At 36.2% G+C, this 25807-nt stretch overlaps 2 protein-coding genes across 10 annotated transcripts in view; one reads left to right on the plus strand and one right to left on the minus strand.

Moving 5' to 3' along the window:
- The window catches only part of syne1a (spectrin repeat containing, nuclear envelope 1a), a 130695-nt gene extending 124236 nt beyond the window's left edge, over positions 1-6459 (plus strand). For 7 of the 9 annotated variants that reach the window (XM_069158186.1, XM_069158183.1, XM_069158187.1 and 4 more), the window contains 6 exons: positions 365-571; positions 1005-1133; positions 1973-2233; positions 2314-2403; positions 3031-3089; positions 4963-6459. In XM_069158186.1, the coding sequence (XP_069014287.1) occupies positions 365-571; positions 1005-1133; positions 1973-2233; positions 2314-2403; positions 3031-3089; positions 4963-5248 (1032 nt within the window). In that variant the 3' untranslated portion in view covers positions 5249-6459. The remainder of the gene's footprint in view (positions 1-364; positions 572-1004; positions 1134-1972; positions 2234-2313; positions 2404-3030; positions 3090-4962) is intronic. The other 2 variants (XM_069158184.1, XM_069158189.1) reach the window with 2 other exon arrangements.
- Positions 6460-6520: 61 nt separating this feature from the next.
- Positions 6521-25807, minus strand: part of esr1 (estrogen receptor 1) — a 53210-nt gene continuing 33923 nt past the window's right edge. Inside the window, exons 8-9 of the mRNA XM_069158192.1 lie at positions 10246-10429; positions 6521-8979 (exon numbers count right to left, since the gene is read on the minus strand). Of these exons, the coding sequence (XP_069014293.1) occupies positions 8670-8979; positions 10246-10429 (494 nt within the window). The 3' untranslated portion in view covers positions 6521-8669. The remainder of the gene's footprint in view (positions 8980-10245; positions 10430-25807) is intronic.

Below are 25807 nucleotides of genomic sequence, written 5' to 3' on the forward strand. Positions count from 1 at the left end.
GCTTGTACACACGTGTTTCCTCTCCGCGTCAGTCCTGGTACAGTGTATTAACAGTGACAGTACAGAAAGTTAGTCTGCAGTAATTTGACCCACTAACACTCACACCTCAGTATCTGGTCCAGCAGATTTTACTGCTCTATAAATACACTCTTCTGATGATAAATAACCTACATATACTGTGTCCAAGCCACCTCCTTCTAATCCTGCTGCACTCCTGCCTGATGACACCTCATCTGTTCACAGCTCCCTCTATCTCGTAGCATCAGAAAGTCTGGCCTGGTTCATGGTTCACCGGCATTATAAATAATATCTTGACCCGCATGTGTAGATGCTGAGATGAATAATGCAACTTGTTGTCCTTCAGGAGCTGCAGAAGGGGATGGACGCCCACAAGTCAGAGGTCCTGTCCATCAACCTGAGCAGCGCAGACTTCCTCCAATCAGAGCCCGACTCTGAGGAGGCGTGGGCGCTGAGGGACGGGCTGAAAGAGATGAACTCACGCTGGGACCGGCTCGGTGCCTCTCTGGAGGACTGGAGGGAAGAGCTGCAGAGGGCATTGATGCAGTGCCAGGTACTGGCAACACACGATCCAAGACAGGCTGCAAAATAATGAGAACGGGTTTTAATTTGAACCTGCACCTCACAAAATAATAACATAACAGGAATGTTTCTTTGCATATAAGTGTGTACAATTTATTACACATGCTTTATGTATAATCTTATCAAGTAATGTGTAACAAAGAAAATTTTAAAGGTCATATACATATTTCAGAAGTACATTCTACAGGTCAGTGTGTAAAAATCTGTCTTTATATAATCTATTTTTTTTTTCTGCACAGTTTCCCTTTATGAGAAATATTTAAACACTGAAGATATGTCTTTGTTCATCCTTTGTTCATAACTTCCTGCCAAAAAATGAAAAAATAGGAAAGAAACAAAAGTGAGGGTAACAGACAGTCGTATTTTATTTAAACCAAAGCTTAAAAGAAGTCATATTTTTTCAGGAGTTCCATGAGATGAGCCACGGTCTGCTGCTGTGGCTGGAGAACATCGACCGCAGGAGGAACGAGGTGGTGCCCATCCCTCACAAAGCAAATCGTGAAACATTACGAGCTCATCACAAAACACTGATGGTACGTCTGGTTTAATACTCGCTATGTGTACAGCAGACCTATTTTGGGGGAAAACAAATGACTCTCTCCGTAGACTTCAATGTAAAATAGCATTACAAAACAAATCCGTTGTCAACCACAGGATCAAAATTACTTTAAAATGACACGCATTTGTATTTTACGCTATAAGTGTAAATGTTTCAGACTGGTGAGCTGACACTGGTGTAAACTGTGTCTGGTCTGTACATTTTTTGTTAAATTTAATCTAAATATGTTTAATAGAAACAACCTATTTTTACGGCTTTCTTGCTCAGCCTGTCAAACCTGAACTGCAGAAGGAGCAGATCAATAAATTAGGAGAGATAACTACAAGTGACAACTGCTCTGAAGGTCTTAGAATAAAAACAGACGTCACGTCATGCGTGTCGGTGAAGCTCTAAACCTATCAGGATAAAGTAGTGTCGTCACAGAGGAGGTTCTCCGCCGTTGCAGCCGGAGGAGATCAGCTGTAGCCGCCTCGCTCCTGCGAGATTTTAATATCATGTGACAAATGCACCCAAGTTGTCCGACTCGACGGCAGCTTTTTTTTTATACTCCTCCCCGGCAGCCACCGGCAGCTCTCGCCAAGCATCAAGTCAGACGAAGTCAGGCGCAGCTGAAGTTGAGACCTAGGGTGCTTGTGTCTGTCGGTGGGCGGGATGTAGTATCGTTGGGTTTCCAGTCAGATCAACCGCTTGACTAAAAACATCAAATCTGAAAAGGACTCAAAGCAGTTAAAGAGAGAGTTCATCTGACTTCTGAGAGGCAAAGCTACGAGAACACACCCAGTAAGCACCTCCGCCTTCTTGATCGTCCCGCAGAAAATCAGGCACGAGCTCCAGGACTCGCAGCAGAAGGTGTCGTCCCTTCAGGACCTGTCGGCTCAGCTGCTGGTCAACACCAAACCTCAGACGCTGCTGCAGTCGCAGACCTCGGAGCAGACCCGGGCCCACGGCAGCGAGTGTCTGGAGGCCCAGGAGAAGGTTCACGTGATCTGGAACAGGCTGAGGCTGCTCCAGAGGGAGGTCAGCTCAGACCTGGAGTCGCTGGAGAGGAGACTGGAGGCCGTGGGCACACAGCAGGTCAGACCTTTCTCTCCGTTAGCAGCAGTTTTTCTTTTTACCTGATTATTATAGTAACTGTTATCACGTTTTATTCACAGGGCTGCTTACCAATACCTATTTGCAAATCAGAAATCTGTGGATCTGCTGGTTCAGCATCAGAGGTGACCGTCCAAAGTCGCAAACGACTGGTAATGTTATTCCTCATAACGTCCAGTAGGGGGAGTTAGTCTACGTGCTCTACAGCTAAATATCATCACCTTCCTGTTTCTGCATACTCCATTATTTTCCCCCAATAGATAGATATTCCCTCCCCTTTATTTTAACTGTATAAAATGTGTTTCCATTTTGCAAGTGCTCTGCTAACATTTACATGATAAAAATGTTGACCCCTCCCCACCTCCCTTCTGAGATGTTTTTGCTGCCCGACACCACATTGATCTGCCAAAAATTACAAGAAAACCTGGCTTTTCGTTTCACCATGATAAAAACAATGTTCGATAATGACTTAATTGATTTTATAATTTTGGAATACATGCATGAAAAGAAACTTAGTTTTACTGTAAATAACAGTTTAATTTTGTGAGTTTCTTTGAACAGGATTTATTATTGAGAAGCCAGATTTCTTGGTTCTGAAAGTCAATCACATCACTGATTATGTTGCTGCTCTTTGGTTATTGATGACTCTTCGATGTTATGGCTCTCTTTATGTTGTTTGTTATTTGGTTTTTCTCTCATCTGAGGCTTTGCCTTTATTTGCCCTTGACTGAAACATTGTTTTCTTTCTTTTACCCCTCCCTGCTCATTACGTGGTACAGCCCCGAGGCAAAAGTAGTCAGACCCACCCAGGACACGCTGAGAGCGGCCCGCGCCACAGGTACCTCTCTCCTGGACTCTAGAAACCCGGGAGGATAATGGAACCACAGCTACACCTACTAGAAACTTCATTTTTATGCATTCAAGCCAAATCAGATAATCCTAATCAACCATGTTTTAGTGAAAGATCTGAGATTATTAGATGATTTTGATTTGCAGACTTTCTCATTGATTGCTTTTAAAGGCTTTAACCTGGCGTTCCATGATCCTCCCTTATTCTAGAGACCACGTTGTCGGCTCTTAAACGAGTGGGGACTCGCCTACATCAGGCCGCTCCCTTTCTCCTTTAAATGTTTTATTTCACTGCTTCTCTTTGCCCTGCTGCTTTTTGAATGGCATCATGAAATACTGCCCTGTCATACATACGTTTTTGCTTCTCCTTTCCCAGAGTCACTTTGTAGTACCCTCCTCTCCCACTAGATGGCATTATCTGACTCCCAGTGAACCCCCACCTCCCCCTACAGCTGTTAATTCTGCAGCTCTGTTTTTCTTTCTCATGTTTCCTTCCTGTTTCATTCTCCTCATAGTTTTTCAGCAGGATATGATGCATCAACTCCTGCCGGTTTTCCTCCTACGTTAACTCCCACTTTGTCCTCCGTTTCCTTTCCAGACCTCCTAACTCACCCACCTCTGACTCTCCTCTCATTTCTTATTCCACTTTCTATGATTTTCATTAAAACAATAACAGACTCAGCCAAAACCAGTCTTGCCATTAGTACTGTCGCACAAAATAATAACTTTGCTCTCCCCTGATAGCATCATTTGTATGAGAAGCAGAGATTATCATATTCTCGTGGGCTTCCCAAATTATATAATCCAACCCTAAAACATGAATGCACTCGCATGATGTGCACATGCCTCCTCGCTGCTGCAGTTTTATAGAGATGCAGGAGGACTAAATGAAGCAGAGCTGCAGGGATGTCAGCGTGTCTGACCCTCCTTTAACCTCAGCGAGGATGAGTCGCAGTGAGAAGAACATACTGTTCCTCCCGTTGAGTCTTGGCTCTGGCAGCGGAAATCTCCAGAAAGGCTTTTTGGCATTTCTCCTGCTTCTGTTTGGAGTGATACGTGGCATTGAACTCTCACATAGTCGGCTCAAAGGCGAAGCGTGTCTGTCGTCCGTCCGTCCCCTCCCTCCCTCCTCCCTCACCCTCCTCCCCCTCCTCCCCCAGTGAGCCACAGCCGGCTATCTACAAATGCTCGCGGTTAAATCTCGGTTGTACATGTGTTTTAGTGGCCGTTTTATGTGTGTGTGTGTGTGTGTGTGTGTGTGTGTGTGTGTGCAGGTTGATGTGTTTTTCTGACTCTCTTGATCTCTCTCTCTCCCCGTGTTGGACTTCTGCTTTCCTTCCTCTTCAGTATTTGTTCATTGTTTTGCCAGACATGAGTAAAACAGTATTTGCAAACATGTTAGTGTGACCGTAGAGGACTTTTTTTCAGTGAATCCTTTGGTCTATAAAATGTCAGAAAATAGTGAAAAATGCCCTTTACAGTTCCTCAAAGGCCAGAATGATGTTTTTAGATGCACGTCTCGTTTTCTCCAACTAACAGCTCAAAACCAAAAGGTATTTAACTTGTAGATCAATTACAGTGAATAGAAAATCATTCCAGCTTGTCAATTAGAAAAATACAGATTTTGTCTTCACATGCCTTCCACTGATAGTATGTCTGAGGATGTAAACTACACCCCAAGCACTAATAAGTCTTCTTGATCAACTTTAAATCCCATAAAGTTGGAGTATTTTTCACTGTATAGACGAGCATACAAACCTGAATATTATGACGGGTTTTACAACACTGCAGTGATTTGCAAATACTAGTGAGCTCGTGTCTGATCTCTGCTGTGTTTAACTTCTGTCTGGGTCTTCTTGCAGCCGGAGCAGATCACCAGGCGCCGCTGGCTGCGTTTCCTCCCGTTTTGACTTCCCAGACGGCGCCTCCTTGTCCTCCTCGTCCTCCCCGTCCTCTTCAAAGGACCAGTCCTTCCTGCTGCGGGTGTTCAGGGCTGCGCTGCCCGTCCACTTGCTCCTCCTGCTCCTCATCGGCCTGGCTTGCCTGGTGCCCATGACGGAGGAGGACTACAGCTGCCACCACGCCAACAACTTTGCCCGCTCCTTCCATCCCATGCTGCGCTACACCAATGGACCTCCGCCCATATGAGGAGCAGCTGATTTTTTTAAGTTTTAATTTTAATTTTTTATATCTACCTACTGCTTTGCTCTGCTGACTCCTGTGAATGTTTCCTCTTCACCCTGTGCCCTAAAGCAACAAGCTCCCCCCCTGCTGGGGAGCGACTTGCATTATGAAGTGATTCAGAGGTGATATGAAGACTTCCCTCGTTGCACACCCACTCTCCTAAAAACTCACCTCGATCCTTTCAGAAAAACACTCTCCAGACTAAAGCGGACCGTCACCTGGAGACCCCTCCTCCCCTGTCCAAACGTCTCATGTTATTTTAACTTAAAAGTGTATATTATTTTTTACGGTTTCTTAAGAAACCTGTGAAAGCATTGAAAAACAAAGCACTATTTATATACTGTATGTTGGGAGCCAAAGTCAACTGTGCTTTTTGTCCATGATATCCAGTGCTGCTACTATTTATTTAGTGTTCAATCAGTTAATAGATTGTTAGCATTGATGAAGCTGAAGCCCCACCTTGAGTGTGGGATATTGTAAATTGTAGAGTAGAGCTGCAGTTTGAGTAGCAATCATTCAGTCGTAGGTGTGAAGAGACACATTTGAAGATCTACTCAGACAAACTGAAACAGGAGAACTTTCTGAAGGATGCCGTGCGGCTTCTTTTTCTTTTTTTTACATGTTTCAAAAGAACCTGCTTGATTTTGGAAATGAAGTATTTCTATGATGTTAAAGCTAAAGCCTGAACTTTACAGCACTGACGTGAGCACTGTTGAAGGTACTGCACTGAAGCCCTCCAGCCAACATGGCCGACTTCTTTCCCCCAAAAGCCAAGGCTTGTATTACTGTTTTTATTTTCAGTATTTAATCTACTGGGGCAAATATGAGAAAATCTGAGCTCTCAACCGATTTGTATATTATTGTTTGAAATGCCTTTAAATACAGGTCGTTATTTTTTTATCCTTCTGTTTGAGCATGCACTTGAAAGTTCCCTGCTTTTAAGAAAGCCAAACAATCACTGGTAGTGTTTTAGTAGATGGCTGTGACATGAACTCGTGTGCTTTGTAATAACTGCGATAATTATTCTGCGCTGATCAGACATCCGAATCACAGCGTTGTTAAAACAGAATCTGTAAAAAAATGAAATATAAAAATGGTTATTTATGTATGTACAGTTTGCTAATGCCAACTTCATGAAGAATACTCTTTGCAAATAATAAAACATGAAGTATTTACTGCTGTGTATTCGAACACTTGATTTCAGGACAAACACAATGATGAACAAGATTTTCCTGATTGATGCTTTTATTTATATGCACAGTAAACAAATGACAGTCGAGTTATGTTTGGCTGGATTTACAGCTTAAGTGGCCAAATCCAAAGTTTTTGATCCTTTACGGTGGTTTATAGAGGCACAAGTCAGACTCACTGACGACGTGAGAATCCCGACAAAAATGTTGTCGCATAACAGAAAAACGTAACTATAGAACCATGAATTTATTAAGCTAAAATATCAAACACGGCCTCATCTCAGTCTCAGAATTTAGACTGTGTAAGTGAACGGATGTGGATTTGATTACAGACAAAGAGAAAGCAGCGTTTCACAGGTTGAGTGACAGTTTCCTGGAAGCCGGGTGCTTCAAGCATTTCCTTTAGAAGAAGAAAGTAACAGGAAGAGATGGCTTTCTGGTGAGCTCCGAGCTCAGTTAGAGAGTGAAGTGGACGCACTTGAAACACTCAAGCCTGCTCTTTCAGAACTGGAATCTGTCTCTGCTACGTTTGAGCCAGTGGTCATATTTAGACTGGTGTATAGTGTTAGATCAGTCTATGATTTGCTCTTAGATTAGTCTAATGCAAGTTACAATTTCACAAAAGTAAAGGCTAATTTTAATCCTCGACTGAGAACCACGATCTACTGTACGTTTTAATGGCTCATAATTTAATAATTTGTGGTTTTGCTAAAATATTTTGAAGCAATGAGAAGAAAAGGAGCCTGCGTTAACTTACTGGGGAGTGAGTTGTCATCATTTTTTCCAAATTATAATTTTTTTTTTGTATTGTTACATTCCTATCTGAATCTTCCCACTAAAATATCCTTATAAGTGTTAAATTCTTCAAGGTGGTCCCCGTTTTTTTCTGATGTAAAGGGAACTCAGCGGTGGGACGCGTTTGTCTGGTGATCAGGCAGAAAAAAAAACTATTTGATTTGGTCACTTTGGGTCCTGGGAACGACTTAGAAGCCAAGCAGTCACACTAGTATTGAGTGTAGAGCAACAAAGAAAAGATCTGAGCACTTCCATGTCACATGGCGTCTTTCTTTAGCTGGATCCAATTCAGAAATAAAAACGATGGCAGTGCTACATTACATTTGTTTTTTGGAGGTTTAAATCCAGCCAAACATGAAATCACTGAATCGGTGGATAAATAATCACAAGTTTGAAGCTTCGATGTGGCTGAAATGTTGAACAACTGCATCAAGACAAAAATCTTTGCATCAAGTCAGCTTGGGGAGTCGCTCAGCTTTCTGCCTCAGATGCTCTCTGTCTCTATCCTGCAGTCTCTCTGCTAAACACACACACACACACACACACACACACACACACACACACACACACACTTATTCATACACACACTCATATTTAACACAACAAATTCAGAATAAAAATTGGTGCAAGTAAGCTTAGAGAACAAACCTCCAGTGCACAAAGAGCTGTGGATAACCTGAAGTTACCCAACAATAAAGCTTGACTTCCTTCTTCATGAAATCGGTGCTCTCTGATTCGATCGTACAATTTTTAGCCATTCAAAAATTCACAGATGTTAAACAGATATTACCTCCAGCACTGCTCATTTCCAAATGTGTTTACGGAAGAAAAAAAAATGTTTTCTCAAATATATCAACTTTAAAATTGTGCGCGCACACAAAACCTGATGTTTAGTCTTTAATAATGTTGGAATTTAAAGACAAAATAATTTGCACCTTCATTTTGACCAGTCCTATCGTTAGTTAGTGTGGCACCATCCTTTATATGCAAAAGTCAAACAAATGCCCATAAGCTCCTTAAATTCAAGAGGAAGTGCACTTTGGTCGAGGCGAATAAATGCAAATTTTAGCTGCTTTTGAAATCACCGCGGCTACCAGCGTGCCACAATAGCACCTAACACCTACTGTTTTGGAAATAATAAGCAGTACTGAAAAGCTGACTGAGTCAGAATCACAGATATTATGAAAGGCAGCGTAGAAGATTGAAGCTCAGATTGTGGTGAGTTGGAGCAGTTCAGACGAGAAGTTTCTCCCTAAACGGCTACAGAATCATCATTTATAAATAATTGTCGACTGAAATGAATTCAAATGTAACCGTTATCTTTCAGTCCCATCATCCCACACATCATCCATCCGTAACAAGAACTTTTGACCTTCACATGTTGCTTGTTGCGCTTTGTCTCATAGGATGTGGGTGCAGTCAGACCTGGACCCTCCGTAGTGCAGGACACTCGGACCTGAGGGGGCTCTGCTCAGGTTCTCGTGGCTGACTCGAGGTCCTGAACCGGAACCAGCAGAGGAGGAGAAGCTGCCACCGCCACCGCCGCCGCCGCCGCTGGTGGAGGGAGGGTCTCTGTCAGCTACAGACCAGGACTGAGCTGATCTGACTGGGCGGTGGAGGCGGTGAGCGTCCAGCATCTCCAGCAGCAGGTCGTACAGAGGCACTTTGTTCTTGCACTTCATGCTGTAGAGGTGCTCCATGCCTTTGTTGCTGCAGGAAGAGAAAACAAAAGGGAGATGAGGAATCACAAAACTTCAAACTGCTTTCTGCTTTCTGTTAGATTTCACAATGCTGTGTGTCAACACCTTCTGGTTGTTCTTGAGCAACACAGCTTAATGTTTCTCTTTTTTCACCCCTTTAGTTGCTTATGCTTTCTCTGTGGAAAATTATCTTGCTAAGCACTTTGAATGTTATAAAGCTGGTGTTTTCTTATTTTTTTAATCATGTAATTCTAAAAATCTAATAAAACAACCAAAACGAACATGGTGTTAGTCTGTCTATTTACCTTCTGACTTCCCTTCATTGCATGTATCACTCAGCTTTAAGCAGATTTATTTTCTACTTAGGACAAGAAAATTTAAAAAGGCAAAGGCTCAGCAATTTCATGAAGCAGCTGGTCTGTAGTTACTTGAACAGAAGTCAATACTGAATTTCTTTGGGACTGTTTCTTGTCAAAGATTAATACATATTCAGCACTTTAATGAGATGCTCTATGTAGACAAACAAATTTACATTAGATATCACCAACCTGCATGCACCAGCGCATACAAATGCATCCTCGAGTCCATTATATAAGAAAACAGGTAGTACTAGTGATCAAAAACTCCACTGATACTTTTAGGGCAGCAGAACAGTGTATTTGGGACTGACTCCAAAGAAACTATAGAGTTCACTGTGATGAGGAAACAACACTTGGTGCAGTGGTGTGGCTGATTGATGCATTTTTAATCGATTTTGTTCAATATTGAAGGCTTATGGCACAGAACTAAGTTACATCAGGCTTTTGCTACTCAGACAATACTTATTGTTAGGATCAATTCATATTGACTTGTTGTCTACATGTCATTTGTTGACAATAAGAAAAATACAGAATATCACCACAGCTATCCTTTCAGCATCTGTTAAAAAAAACCTTTTTGCACTAAATAAATCTATTGTGAGTTATAATGAGATTTACTTGATAAACCATCAGTAGATTGTAGTAACTTTGATGTCTGGAGATGAGACAAAGTACCTGCCTTTCTGATGACACAAAAATCATAAAATAAAATAAAAAATACAATAAAACAATACAATCATTTACAGCTCTATAAAAACCACTATCACTCTTTGAAAGCATTTATACTGCCAGCTTTAAGGAATCATTTTAGGATTATTTAAACATGTCTGTTAGAGGAATATGTCTAAATCAAATTACTTTTAATGTGGTACCAAAAAATAAAATAAATAAAGAAATCCTTTGTAATTCAGCTTTACCTCATGTGCCTGATGTGTGAAAGCAGGAGCAGCAGCTGGGCCTGCCGTCTTGACTGCTGCTGAGGCGAGGATCCTGATTGGCTGATATGGTGTATGAGGGCATCTGTGATGGTGTCCAGCATGTTCTGCACTGATATGCTGTCGTGAAGGGGCTCCATTGTGCCAGTGCAGAAAGAAAAAGCACCTAGCAAAACGAAAATAATAAGCTTTCTGTATATTTTCGATCTACTGCAACTTTCTTTTCACGATTGAAAGTTCAGTACAAATTACCACACATAGCATTTGTTCCGAAAACACATAGTATATGGTCGTCCGACTATATGGTCGTCCAAAATATGAAAAAAAAAAAGTCATACTATAGCATGTCGTCTGAAATATTACAAAAAAGTCATACTATAGCATGTCGTCTGAAATATGGAAAAAAAACAGTCATACTATAGCATGTCGTCTGAAATATTACAAAAAAGTCATACTATAGCATGTCGTCTGAAATATGGAAAAAAAAGTCATACTATAGCATGTCGTCAAAAATATGGAAAAAAAACAGTCATACTATAGCATGTCGTCCAAAATATGGGAAAAAAAAGTCATACTATAGCATGTCGTCCAAAATATGGAAAAAAGAAGTCATATTATAGCATGTCGTCCAAAATATGGAAAAAAAAGTCATACTATAGCATGTCGTCCAAAATACGGAAAAAAAAAAGTCATACTATAGCATGTCGTCTGAAATTTTACAAAAAAGTCATACTATAGCAAGTCGTCCAAAATACGGAAAAAAAAAAGTCATACTATAGCATGTCGTCTGAAATTTTACAAAAAAGTCATACTATAGCAAGTCGTCCAAAATATGGAAAAAAAATCATACTATAGCATGTCGTCCAAAATATGGAAAAAAAGTCAGACTATAGCATGTCGTCCGAAATATTACAAAAATGTCATACTATAGCATGTCGTCTGAAATATTACAAAAAAGTCATACTATAGCATGTCGTCCGAAATATTACAAAAAAGTCATACTATAGCATGTCGTCCGAAATATTACAAAAAAGTCATATTATAGCATGTCGTCTGAAATATGGAAAAAAAAGTCATACTATAGCATGTCGTCCAAAATATGGAAAAAAAAAAGTCATACTATAGCATGTCGTCCAAAATATGGAAAAAAGAAGTCATATTATAGCATGTCGTCCAAAATATGGAAAAAAAAGTCATACTATAGCATGTCGTCCAAAATACGGAAAAAAAAAAGTCATACTATAGCATGTCGTCTGAAATTTTACAAAAAAGTCATACTATAGCATGTCGTCCAAACTATGGAAAAAAAGTCATACTATAGCATGTCGTCTGAAATTTTACAAAAAAGTCATACTATAGCATGTCGTCCAAAATATGGAAAAAAAGTCAGACTATAGCATGTCGTCCGAAATATTACAAAAAAGTCATACTATAGCATGTCGTCTGAAATATTACAAAAAAGTCATACTATAGCATGTCGTCCGAAATATTACAAAAAAGTCATATTATAGCATGTCGTCTAAAATATGGAAAAAAAAGTCAGACTATAGCATGTCGTCTGAAATATTACAAAAAAGTCATACTATAGCATGTCGTCAAAAATATGGAAAAAAAAGTCATACTATAGCAAGTCGTCCAAAATATGGAAAAAAAGTCATACTATAGCATGTCGTCTGAAATTTTACAAAAAAGTCATACTATAGCATGTCGTCTGAAATATTACAAAAAAGTCATACTATAGCATTTCGTCAAAAATATGGAAAAAAAAGTCATACTATAGCAAGTCGTCCAAAATATGGAAAAAAAGTCATACTATAGCATGTCGTCTGAAATTTTACAAAAAAGTCATACTATAGCATGTCGTCCAAACTATGGAAAAAAAGTCATACTATAGCATGTCGTCTGAAATTTTACAAAAAAGTCATACTATAGCATGTCGTCCAAAATATGGAAAAAAAATCATGCTATAGCATGTCGTCCAAACTATGGAAAAAAAGTCATACTATAGCATGTCTGAAATATGGAAAAAAAGTCATACTATTGCATCTTGTACAAATACTTAAAGCACTGTCATACTATAGTATGTCGTCCAAAATGTGCATAGCAGTTGTACTATCGGTGGCAAAGTGGTTAGTGCAGCAGCCTCCCAGTGAGGAAGTCATGGGTTCGATTCCAGCTTGTGACAGATATCAGAAGTTAAAAAAAAAACAAAAGTTCAGCATGTCGTCCAAAATATGGGAAAAAAAGTCATATTATAGCATGTCGTCCAAAATATGGAAAAAAAAGTCATACTATAGCATGTCGTCCAAAATACGGAAAAAAAAGTCATATTATAGCATGTCGTCTGAAATATGGAAAAAAAAAGTCATACTATAGCATGTCATCTGAAACATTACTAAAAAGTCATACTATAGCATGTCAGCTGAAACATTACAAAAAAGTCATATTATAGCATGTCGTCTGAAATATTACAAAAAAGTCATACTATAGCATGTCGTCTGAAATATTACAAAAAAGTCATACTATAGCATGTCGTCCGAAATATTACAAAAAAGTCATACTATAGCATGTCGTCTAAAATATGGAAAAAAAAGTCAGACTATAGCATGTCGTCTGAAATATTACAAAAAAGTCATACTATAGCATTTCGTCAAAAATATGGAAAAAAAAGTCATACTATAGCAAGTCGTCCAAAATATGGAAAAAAAGTCATACTATAGCATGTCGTCCAAACTATGGAAAAAAAGTCATACTATAGCATGTCGTCTGAAATTTTACAAAAAAGTCATACTATAGCATGTCGTCCAAAATATGGAAAAAAAATCATGCTATAGCATGTCGTCCAAACTATGGAAAAAAAGTCATACTATAGCATGTCTGAAATATGGAAAAAAAGTCATACTATTGCATCTTGTACAAATACTTAAAGCACTGTCATACTATAGTATGTCGTCCAAAATGTGCATAGCAGTTGTACTATCGGTGGCAAAGTGGTTAGTGCAGCAGCCTCCCAGTGAGGAAGTCATGGGTTCGATTCCAGCTTGTGACAGATATCAGAAGTTAAAAAAAAAACAAAAGTTCAGCATGTCGTCCAAAATATGGGAAAAAAAGTCATATTATAACATGTCGTCCAAAATATGGAAAAAAAAGTCATACTATAGCATGTTGTCTGAAATATTACAAAAAAGTCATACTATAGCATGTCATCCAAAATATTACAAAAAAGTCACACTATAGCATGTCGTCCAAAATACGGAAAAAAAAGTCATACTATAGCATGTCATCCAAAATATTACAAAAAAGTCACACTATAGCATGTCGTCCAAAATACGGAAAAAAAAGTCATACTGTTGCATGTCGTCTGAAATATTACAAAAAAGTCATACTATAGCATGTCGTCTAAAATATTACAAAAAAGTCATACTATAGCATGTCGTCCAAAATATGGAAAAAAAAGTCATATTATAGCATGTCGTCCAAAATATGGAAAAAAAAGTCATACTATAGCATGTCGTCCAAAATACGGAAAAAAAAGTCATATTATAGCATGTCGTCTGAAATATGGAAAAAAAAAGTCATACTATAGCATGTCATCTGAAACATTACAAAAAAGTCATACTATAGCATGTCAGCTGAAACATTACAAAAAAGTCATATTATAGCATGTCGTCTGAAATATGGGAAAAAAAAGTCATACTATAGCATGTCATCTGAAATATTACAAAAAAGTCATACTATAGCATGTCGTCCAAAATGTGCATAGCAGTTGTGCTATCGGTGGCAAAGTGGTTAGTGCAGCAGCCTCCCAGTGAGAAAGTCATGGGTTCGATTCCAGCTTGTGACAGATATCAGAAGTTAAAAAAAAACAAAAGTTCAGCATGTCGTCCAAAATATGGGAAAAAAAAGTCATATTATAGCATGTAGTCTAAAATATGGAAAAAAAAGTCATGCTATAGCATGTCGTCCAAAATATGGAAAAAAAAGTCATGCTATAGCATGTCGTCTGAAATATTACAAAAAAGTCATACTATAGCATGTCGTCCAAAATATGGAAAAAAAGTCATATTATAGCATGTCGTCTGAAATATGGAAAAAAAAAGTCATACTATAGCATGTCATCTGAAACATTACAAAAAAGTCATACTATAGCATGTCGTCCAAACTATGGAAAAAAAGTCATACTATAGCATGTCGTCTGAAATTTTACAAAAAAGTCATACTATAGCATGTCGTCCAAAATATGGAAAAAAAGTCATACTATAGCATGTCGTCTGAAATATGGAAAAAAAAGTCATACTATAGCATGTCGTCCAAAATATGGAAAAAAAGTCATATTATAGCATGTCGTCTGAAATATGGAAAAAATAAGTCATACTATAGCATGTCATCTGAAACATTACAAAAAAGTCATACTATAGCATGTCGTCCAAACTATGGAAAAAAAGTCATACTATAGCATGTCGTCTGAAATTTTACAAAAAAGTCATACTATAGCATGTCGTCCAAAATATGGAAAAAAAGTCATACTATAGCATGTCGTCTGAAATTTTACAAAAAAGTCATACTATAGCATGTCGTCCAAACTATGGAAAAAAAGTCATACTATAGCATGTCGTCTGAAATTTTACAAAAAAGTCATACTATAGCATGTCGTCCAAAATATGGAAAAAAAATCATGCTATAGCATGTCGTCCAAACTATGGAAAAAAAGTCATACTATAGCATGTCTGAAATATGGAAAAAAAGTCATACTATTGCATCTTGTACAAATACTTAAAGCACTGTCATACTATAGTATGTCGTCCAAAATGTGCATAGCAGTTGTACTATCGGTGGCAAAGTGGTTAGTGCAGCAGCCTCCCAGTGAGGAAGTCATGGGTTCGATTCCAGCTTGTGACAGATATCAGAAGTTAAAAAAAAACAAAAGTTCAGCATTTCGTCCAAAATATGGAAAAAAAGTCATACTATAGCATGTTGTCTGAAATATTACAAAAAAGTCACACTATAGCATGTCGTCCAAAATACGGAAAAAAAAGTCATACTGTTGCATGTCGTCTGAAATATTACAAAAAAGTCATACTATAGCATGTCGTCTAAAATATTACAAAAAAGTCATACTATAGCATGTCGTCCAAAATATGGAAAAAAAAGTCATATTATAGCATGTCGTCCAAAATATGGAAAAAAAAGTCATACTATAGCATGTCGTCCAAAATACGGAAAAAAAAGTCATATTATAGCATGTCGTCTGAAATATGGAAAAAAAAAGTCATACTATAGCATGTCATCTGAAACATTACAAAAAAGTCATACTATAGCATGTCAGCTGAAACATTACAAAAAAGTCATATTATAGCATGTCGTCTGAAATATGGGAAAAAAAAGTCATACTATAGCATGTCGTCCAAAATGTGCATAGCAGTTGTGCTATCGGTGGCAAAGTGGTTAGTGCAGCAGCCTCCCAGTGAGAAAGTCATGGGTTCGATTCCAGCTTGTGACAGATATCAGAAGTTAAAAAAAAAAATAGTTCAGAATGTCGTCCAAAATACGGAAAAAAAAAGTCATACTGTTGCATGTCGTCTGAAATATTACAAAAAAGTCATACTATAGCATGTCGTCCGAAATATTACAAAAAAGTCACACTATAGCATGTCGTCCAAAATATGGAAAAAAAAGTCAATACTATAGCATGTCGTCTGAAATATTACAAAAAAGTCATACTATAGCATGTCGTCCAAACTATGGAAAAAAAGTCATACTATAGCATGTCTGAAATATGGAAAAAAAGTCATACTATTGCATCTTGTACAAATACTTAAAGCACTGTCATACTATAGTATGTCGTCCAAAATGTGCATAGCAGTTGTACTATCGGTGGCAAAGTGGTTAGTGCAGCAGCCTCCCAGTGAGGAAGTCATGGGTTCGATTCCAGCTTGTGACAGATATCAGAAGTTAAAAAAAAACAAAAGTTCAGCATGTCGTCCAAAATACGGAAAAAAAAGTCATACTGTTGCATGTCGTCTGAAATATTACAAAAAAGTCATACTATAGCATGTCGTCTGAAATACGGAAAAAAAAGTCATACTATTGCATGTCGTCTGAAATAATACAAAAAAGTCATACTATAGCATGTTGCCTGAAATATGGAAAAAAAAAGTCATACTATAGCATGTCATCCAAAATATTACAAAAAAGTCATACTATAGCATGTCGTCCAAAATATGGAAAAAAAGGTCATATTATAGCATGTCGTCCAAAATATGGGAAAAAAAGTCATACTATAGCATGTCGTCCAAAATGTGCATAGCAGTTGTGCTATCGGTGGCAAAGTGGTTAGTGCAGCAGCCTCCCAGTGAGAAAGTCATGGGTTCGATTCCAGCTTGTGACAGATATCAGAAGTTAAAAAAAAACAAAAGTTCAGCATGTCGTCCAAAATATGGGAAAAAAAAGTCATATTATAGCATGTAGTCTAAAATATGGAAAAAAAAGTCATACTATAGCATGTCGTCCAAAATATGGAAAAAAAAGTCATGCTATAGCATGTCGTCTGAAATATTACAAAAAAGTCATACTATAGCATGTCGTCCAAAATATGGAAAAAAAGTCATATTATAGCATGTCATCTGAAACATTACAAAAAAGTCATACTATAGCATGTCGTCCAAAATGTGCATAGCAGTTGTACTATCGGTGGCAAAGTGGTTAGTGCAGCAGCCTCCCAGTGAGAAAGTCATGGGTTCGATTCCAGCTTGTGACAGATATCAGAAGTTAAAAAAAAACAATAGTTCAGCATGTCGTCCAAAATACGGAAAAAAAAGTCATACTGTTGCATGTCGTCTGAAATATTACAAAAAAGTCATACTATAGCATGTCGTCTGAAATACGGAAAAAAAAGTCATACTATTGCATGTCGTCTGAAATATTACAAAAAAGTCATACTATAGCATGTTGCCTGAAATATGGAAAAAAAAAGTCATACTATAGCATGTCATCCAAAATATTACAAAAAAGTCATACTATAGCATGTCGTCCAAAATATGGAAAAAAAAGTCATATTATAGCATGTCGTCCAAAATATGGAAAAAAAAGTCATACTATAGCATGTCGTCCAAAATACGGAAAAAAAAGTCATACTATTGCATGTCGTCTGAAATATTACAAAAAAGTCATACTATAGCATGTCGTCTAAAATATTACAAAAAAGTCATACTATAGCATGTCGTCTAAAATATTACAAAAAAGTCATACTATTGCATGTCGTCTGAAATATTACAAAAAAGTCATACTATAGCATGTCGTCTGAAATATTACAAAAAAGTCATACTATAGCATGTCGTCCAAAATATGGAAAAAAAGTCATATTATAGCATGTCGTCCAAAATATGGAAAAAAAAGTCATATTATAGCATGTCGTCCAAACTATGGAAAAAAAGTCATACTATAGCATGTCGTCTGAAATTTTACAAAAAAGTCATACTATAGCATGTCGTCCGAAATATTACAAAAAAGTCATACCATAGCATGTCGTCCGAAATATTACAAAAAAGTCATACTATAGCATGTCATCCAAAATATTACAAAAAAGTCATACTATAGCATTTCGTCAAAAATATGGAAAAAAAAGTCATACTATGGCATGTCGTCTGAAATATTACAAAAAAGTCATACTATAGCATGTCGTCCAAAATATGGGAAAAAAAGTCATACTATAGCATGTCGTCCAAACTATGGAAAAAAAGTCATACTATAGCATGTCTGAAATATGGAAAAAAAGTCATACTATTGCATCTTGTACAAATACTTAAAGCACTGTCATACTATAGTATGTCGTCCAAAATGTGCATAGCAGTTGTACTATCGGTGGCAAAGTGGTTAGTGCAGCAGCCTCCCAGTGAGGAAGTCATGGGTTCGATTCCAGCTTGTGACAGATATCAGAAGTTAAAAAAAAACAAAAGTTCAGCATTTTGTCCAAAATATGGAAAAAAAAGTCATACTATAGCATGTTGCCTGAAATATGGAAAAAAAAAGTCATACTATAGCATGTCGTCCAAAATATGGAAAAAAAAGTCATGCTATAGCATGTCGTCTGAAATATTACAAAAAAGTCATACTATAGCATGTCGTCCAAAATATGGAAAAAAAGTCATATTATAGCATGTCATCTGAAACATTACAAAAAAGTCATACTATAGCATGTCGTCCAAAATGTGCATAGCAGTTGTACTATCGGTGGCAAAGTGGTTAGTGCAGCAGCCTCCCAGTGAGAAAGTCATGGGTTCGATTCCAGCTTGTGACAGATATCAGAAGTTAAAAAAAAAAATAGTTCAGAATGTCGTCCAAAATACGGAAAAAAAAGTCATACTGTTGCATGTCGTCTGAAATATTACAAAAAAGTCATACTATAGCATGTCGTCCGAAATATTACAAAAAAGTCACACTATAGCATGTCGTCCAAAATATGGAAAAAAAAGTCAATACTATAGCATGTCGTCTGAAATATTACAAAAAAGTCATACTATAGCATGTCGTCCAAACTATGGAAAAAAAGTCATACTATAGCATGTCTGAAATATGGAAAAAAAGTCATACTATTGCATCTTGTACAAATACTTAAAGCACTGTCATACTATAGTATGTCGTCCAAAATGTGCATAGCAGTTGTACTATCGGTGGCAAAGTGGTTAGTGCAGCAGCCTCCCAGTGAGGAAGTCATGGGTTCGATTCCAGCTTGTGACAGATATCAGAAGTTAAAAAAAAAACAAAAGTTCAGCATGTCGTCCAAAATACGGAAAAAAAAGTCATACTGTTGCATGTCGTCTGAAATATTACAAAAAAGTCATACTATAGCATGTCGTCTGAAATACGGAAAAAAAAGTCATACTATTGCATGTCGTCTGAAATAATACAAAAAAGTCATACTATAGCATGTTGCCTGAAATATGGAAAAAAAAAGTCATACTATAGCATGTCATCCAAAATATTACAAAAAAGTCATACTATAGCATGTCGTCCAAAATATGGAAAAAAAGGTCATATTATAGCATGTCGTCCAAAATATGGGAAAAAAAGTCATACTATAGCATGTCGTCCAAAATGTGCATAGCAGTTGTGCTATCGGTGGCAAAGTGGTTAGTGCAGCAGCCTCCCAGTGAGAAAGTCATGGGTTCGATTCCAGCTTGTGACAGATATCAGAAGTTAAAAAAAAACAAAAGTTCAGCATGTCGTCCAAAATATGGGAAAAAAAAGTCATATTATAGCATGTAGTCTAAAATATGGAAAAAAAAGTCATACTATAGCATGTCGTCCAAAATATGGAAAAAAAAGTCATGCTATAGCATGTCGTCTGAAATATTACAAAAAAGTCATACTATAGCATGTCGTCCAAAATATGGAAAAAAAGTCATATTATAGCATGTCATCTGAAACATTACAAAAAAGTCATACTATAGCATGTCGTCCAAAATGTGCATAGCAGTTGTACTATCGGTGGCAAAGTGGTTAGTGCAGCAGCCTCCCAGTGAGAAAGTCATGGGTTCGATTCCAGCTTGTGACAGATATCAGAAGTTAAAAAAAAAAATAGTTCAGAATGTCGTCCAAAATACGGAAAAAAAAATCATACTGTTGCATGTCGTCTGAAATATTACAAAAAAGTCATACTATAGCATGTCGTCCGAAATATTACAAAAAAGTCACACTATAGCATGTTGTCCAAAATATGGAAAAAAAAGTCAATACTATAGCATGTCGTCTGAAATATTACAAAAAAGTCATACTATAGCATGTCGTCCAAACTATGGAAAAAAAGTCATACTATAGCATGTCTGAAATATGGAAAAAAAGTCTTACTATTGCATCTTGTACAAATACTTAAAGCACTGTCATACTATAGTATGTCGTCCAAAATGTGCATAGCAGTTGTACTATCGGTGGCAAAGTGGTTAGTGCAGCAGCCTCCCAGTGAGGAAGTCATGGGTTCGATTCCAGCTTGTGACAGATATCAGAAGTTAAAAAAAAAACAATAGTTCAGCATGTCGTCCAAAATACGGAAAAAAAAGTCATACTGTTGCATGTCGTCTGAAATATTACAAAAAAGTCATACTATAGCATGTCGTCTGAAATACGGAAAAAAAAGTCATACTATTGCATGTCGTCTGAAATATTACAAAAAAGTCATACTATAGCATGTTGCCTGAAATATGGAAAAAAAAAGTCATACTATAGCATGTCATCCAAAATATTACAAAAAAGTCATACTATAGCATGTCGTCCAAAATATGGAAAAAAAAGTCATATTATAGCATGTCGTCCAAAATATGGAAAAAAAAGTCATACTATAGCATGTCGTCCAAAATACGGAAAAAAAAAGTCATACTATTGCATGTCGTCTGAAATATTACAAAAAAGTCATACTATAGCATGTCGTCTAAAATATTACAAAAAAGTCATACTATAGCATGTCGTCTAAAATATTACAAAAAAGTCATACTATTGCATGTCGTCTGAAATATTACAAAAAAGTCATACTATAGCATGTCGTCTGAAATATTACAAAAAAGTCATACTATAGCATGTCGTCCAAAATATGGAAAAAAAGTCATATTATAGCATGTCGTCCAAAATATGGAAAAAAAAGTCATATTATAGCATGTCGTCCAAACTATGGAAAAAAAGTCATACTATAGCATGTCGTCTGAAATTTTACAAAAAAGTCATACTATAGCATGTCGTCCGAAATATTACAAAAAAGTCATACCATAGCATGTCGTCCGAAATATTACAAAAAAGTCATACTATAGCATGTCATCCAAAATATTACAAAAAAGTCATACTATAGCATTTCGTCAAAAATATGGAAAAAAAAGTCATACTATGGCATGTCGTCTGAAATATTACAAAAAAGTCATACTATAGCATGTCGTCCAAAATATGGAAAAAAAAGTCATACTATAGCATGTCGTCCAAACTATGGAAAAAAAGTCATACTATAGCATGTCTGAAATATGGAAAAAAAGTCATACTATTGCATCTTGTACAAATACTTAAAGCACTGTCATACTATAGTATGTCGTCCAAAATGTGCATAGCAGTTGTACTATCGGTGGCAAAGTGGTTAGTGCAGCAGCCTCCCAGTGAGGAAGTCATGGGTTCGATTCCAGCTTGTGACAGATATCAGAAGTTAAAAAAAAACAAAAGTTCAGCATTTTGTCCAAAATATGGAAAAAAAAGTCATACTATAGCATGTTGCCTGAAATATGGAAAAAAAAAGTCATACTATAGCATGTCGTCCAAAATATGGAAAAAAAAGTCATGCTATAGCATGTCGTCTGAAATATTACAAAAAAGTCATACTATAGCATGTCGTCCAAAATATGGAAAAAAAGTCATATTATAGCATGTCATCTGAAACATTACAAAAAAGTCATACTATAGCATGTCGTCCAAAATGTGCATAGCAGTTGTACTATCGGTGGCAAAGTGGTTAGTGCAGCAGCCTCCCAGTGAGAAAGTCATGGGTTCGATTCCAGCTTGTGACAGATATCAGAAGTTAAAAAAAAAAATAGTTCAGAATGTCGTCCAAAATACGGAAAAAAAAAGTCATACTGTTGCATGTCGTCTGAAATATTACAAAAAAGTCATACTATAGCATGTCGTCCGAAATATTACAAAAAAGTCACACTATAGCATGTCGTCCAAAATATGGGAAAAAAAAGTCAATACTATAGCATGTCGTCTGAAATATTACAAAAAAGTCATACTATAGCATGTCGTCCAAACTATGGAAAAAAAGTCATACTATAGCATGTCTGAAATATGGAAAAAAAAGTCATACTATTGCATCTTGTACAAATACTTAAAGCACTGTCATACTATAGTATGTCGTCCAAAATGTGCATAGCAGTTGTACTATCGGTGGGAAAGTGGTTAGTGCAGCAGCCTCCCAGTGAGGAAGTCATGGGTTCGATTCCAGCTTGTGACAGATATCAGAAGTTAAAAAAAAACAATAGTTCAGCATGTCGTCCAAAATACGGAAAAAAAAGTCATACTGTTGCATGTCGTCTGAAATACGGAAAAAAAAGTCATACTATTGCATGTCGTCTGAAATATTACAAAAAAGTCATACTATAGCATGTCGTCTGAAATATTACAAAAAAGTCATACTATAGCATGTCGTCTGAAATACGGAAAAAAAAGTCATACTATTGCATGTCGTCTGAAATATTACAAAAAAGTCATACTATAGCATGTTGCCTGAAATATGGAAAAAAAAAGTCATACTATAGAATGTCATCCAAAATATTACAAAAAAGTCATACTATAGCATGTCGTCCAAAATATGGAAAAAAAAGTCATATTATAGCATGTCGTCCAAAATATGGAAAAAAAAGTCATACTATAGCATGTCGTCCAAAATACGGAAAAAAAAGTCATACTATTGCATGTCGTCTGAAATATTACAAAAAAGTCATACTATAGCATGTCGTCTAAAATATTACAAAAAAGTCATACTATTGCATGTCGTCTGAAATATTACAAAAAAGTCATACTATAGCATGTCGTCTGAAATATTACAAAAAAGTCATACTATAGCATGTCGTCTGAAATATTACAAAAAAGTCATACTATAGCATGTCGTCTGAAATACGGAAAAAAAAGTCATACTATTGCATGTCGTCTGAAATATTACAAAAAAGTCATACTATAGCATGTTGCCTGAAATATGGAAAAAAAAAGTCATACTATAGCATGTCATCCAAAATATTACAAAAAAGTCATACTATAGCATGTCGTCCAAAATATGGAAAAAAAAGTCATATTATAGCATGTCGTCCAAACTATGGAAAAAAAGTCATACTATAGCATGTCGTCTGAAATTTTACAAAAAAGTCATACTATAGCATGTCGTCCGAAATATTACAAAAAAGTCATACTATAGCATGTCGTCCGAAATATTACAAAAAAGTCATACTATAGCATGTCATCCAAAATATTACAAAAAAGTCATACTATAGCATTTCGTCAAAAATATGGAAAAAAAAGTCATACTATGGCATGTCGTCTGAAATATTACAAAAAAGTCATACTATAGCATGTCGTCCAAAATATGGAAAAAAAAGTCATACTATAGCATGTCGTCCAAACTATGGAAAAAAAGTCATACTATAGCATGTCTGAAATATGGAAAAAAAGTCATACTATTGCATCTTGTACAAATACTTAAAGCACTGTCATACTATAGTATGTCGTCCAAAATGTGCATAGCAGTTGTACTATCGGTGGCAAAGTGGTTAGTGCAGCAGCCTCCCAGTGAGGAAGTCATGGGTTCGATTCCAGCTTGTGACAGATATCAGAAGTTAAAAAAAAACAAAAGTTCAGCATTTTGTCCAAAATATGGAAAAAAAAGTCATACTATAGCATGTTGCCTGAAATATGGAAAAAAAAAGTCATACTATAGCATGTCATCCAAAATATTACAAAAAAGTCATACTATAGCATGTCGTCCAAAATATGGAAAAAAAAGTCATATTATAGCATGTCGTCCAAAATACGGAAAAAAAAGTCATACTATTGCATGTCGTCTGAAATATTACAAAAAAATCATACTATAGCATGTCGTCTAAAATATTACAAAAAAGTCATACTATAGCATGTCATCCAAAATATTACAAAAAAGTCATACTATAGCATGTCGTCTGAAATATTACAAAAAAGTCATACTATAGCATGTCGTCCAAAATATGGAAAAAAAAAGTCATATTATAGCATGTCGTCCAAACTATGGAAAAAAAGTCATACTATAGCATGTCATCCAAAATATTACAAAAAAGACATACTATAGCATGTCGTCTGAAATTTTACAAAAAAGTCATACTATAGCATGTCGTCCGAAATATTACAAAAAAGTCATACTATAGCATGTCGTCTGAAATATTACAAAAAAGTCATACTATAGCATGTCGTCCAAAATATGGAAAAAAAAGTCATATTATAGCATGTCGTCCAAAATACGGAAAAAAAAGTCATACTATTGCATGTCGTCTGAAATATTATAAAAAAGTCATACTATAGCATGTTGCCTGAAATATGGAAAAAAAAAGTCATACTATAGCATGTCATCCAAAATATTACAAAAAAGTCATACTATAGCATGTCGTCCAAAATATGGAAAAAAAAGTCATATTATAGCATGTCGTCCAAAATACGGAAAAAAAAGTCATACTATTGCATGTCGTCTGAAATATTACAAAAAAGTCATACTATAGCATGTCGTCTAAAATATTACAAAAAAGTCATACTATAGCATGTCGTCTGAAATATTACAAAAAAGTCATACTATAGCATGTCGTCCAAAATATGGAAAAAAAAAGTCATATTATAGCATGTCGTCCAAACTATGGAAAAAAAGTCATACTATAGCATGTCGTCTGAAATTTTACAAAAAAGTCATACTATAGCATGTCGTCCGAAATATTACAAAAAAGTCATACTATAGCATGTCGTCCGAAATATTACAAAAAAGTCATACTATAGCATGTCGTCCAAAATATTACAAAAAAGTCATACTATAGCATTTTGTCAAAAATATGGAAAAAAAAGTCATACTATAGCATGTCGTCCAAACTATGGAAAAAAAGTCATACTATAGCATGTCTGAAATATGGAAAAAAAGTCATACTATTGCATCTTGTACAAATACTTAAAGCACTGTCATACTATAGTATGTCGTCCAAAATGTGCATAGCAGTTGTACTATCGGTGGCAAATTGGTTAGTGCAGCAGCCTCCCAGTGAGGAAGTCATGGGTTCGATTCCAGCTTGTGACAGATATCAGAAGTTAAAAAAAAACAAAAGTTCAGCATTTTGTCCAAAATATTACAAAAAAGTCATACTATAGCATGTTGCCTGAAATATGGAAAAAAAAAGTCATACTATAGCATGTCATCCAAAATATTACAAAAAAGTCATACTATAGCATGTCGTCCAAAATATGGAAAAAAAAGTCATATTATAGCATGTCGTCCAAAATATGGAAAAAAAAGTCATACTATAGCATGTCGTCCAAAATACGGAAAAAAAAGTCATACTATTGCATGTCGTCTGAAATATTACAAAAAAATCATACTATAGCATGTCGTCTGAAATATTACAAAAAAGTCATACTATAGCATGTCGTCTGAAATATTACAAAAAAGTCATACTATAGCATGTCGTCCAAAATATGGAAAAAAAAAAGTCATATTATAGCATGTCGTCCAAACTATGGAAAAAAAGTCATACTATAGCATGTCATCCAAAATATTACAAAAAAGTCATACTATAGCATGTCGTCTGAAATTTTACAAAAAAGTCATACTATAGCATGTCGTCCAAAATATGGAAAAAAAATCATGCTATAGCATGTCGTCCAAAATACGGAAAAAAAGTCATATTATAGCATGTCGTCCAAAATATGGAAAAAAAAGTCATACTATAGCATGTCGTCCAAAATACGGAAAAAAAAAGTCATACTATAGCATGTCATCTGAAACATTACAAAAAAGTCATAG

The sequence above is a fragment of the Embiotoca jacksoni genome, unplaced genomic scaffold, assembly GCF_022577435.1.
Source record: "Embiotoca jacksoni isolate LCO1_2020_lvr unplaced genomic scaffold, fEmbJac1.0.p SCAF_23, whole genome shotgun sequence".
In the NCBI taxonomy this organism is placed as follows: domain Eukaryota; kingdom Metazoa; phylum Chordata; class Actinopteri; family Embiotocidae; genus Embiotoca; species Embiotoca jacksoni.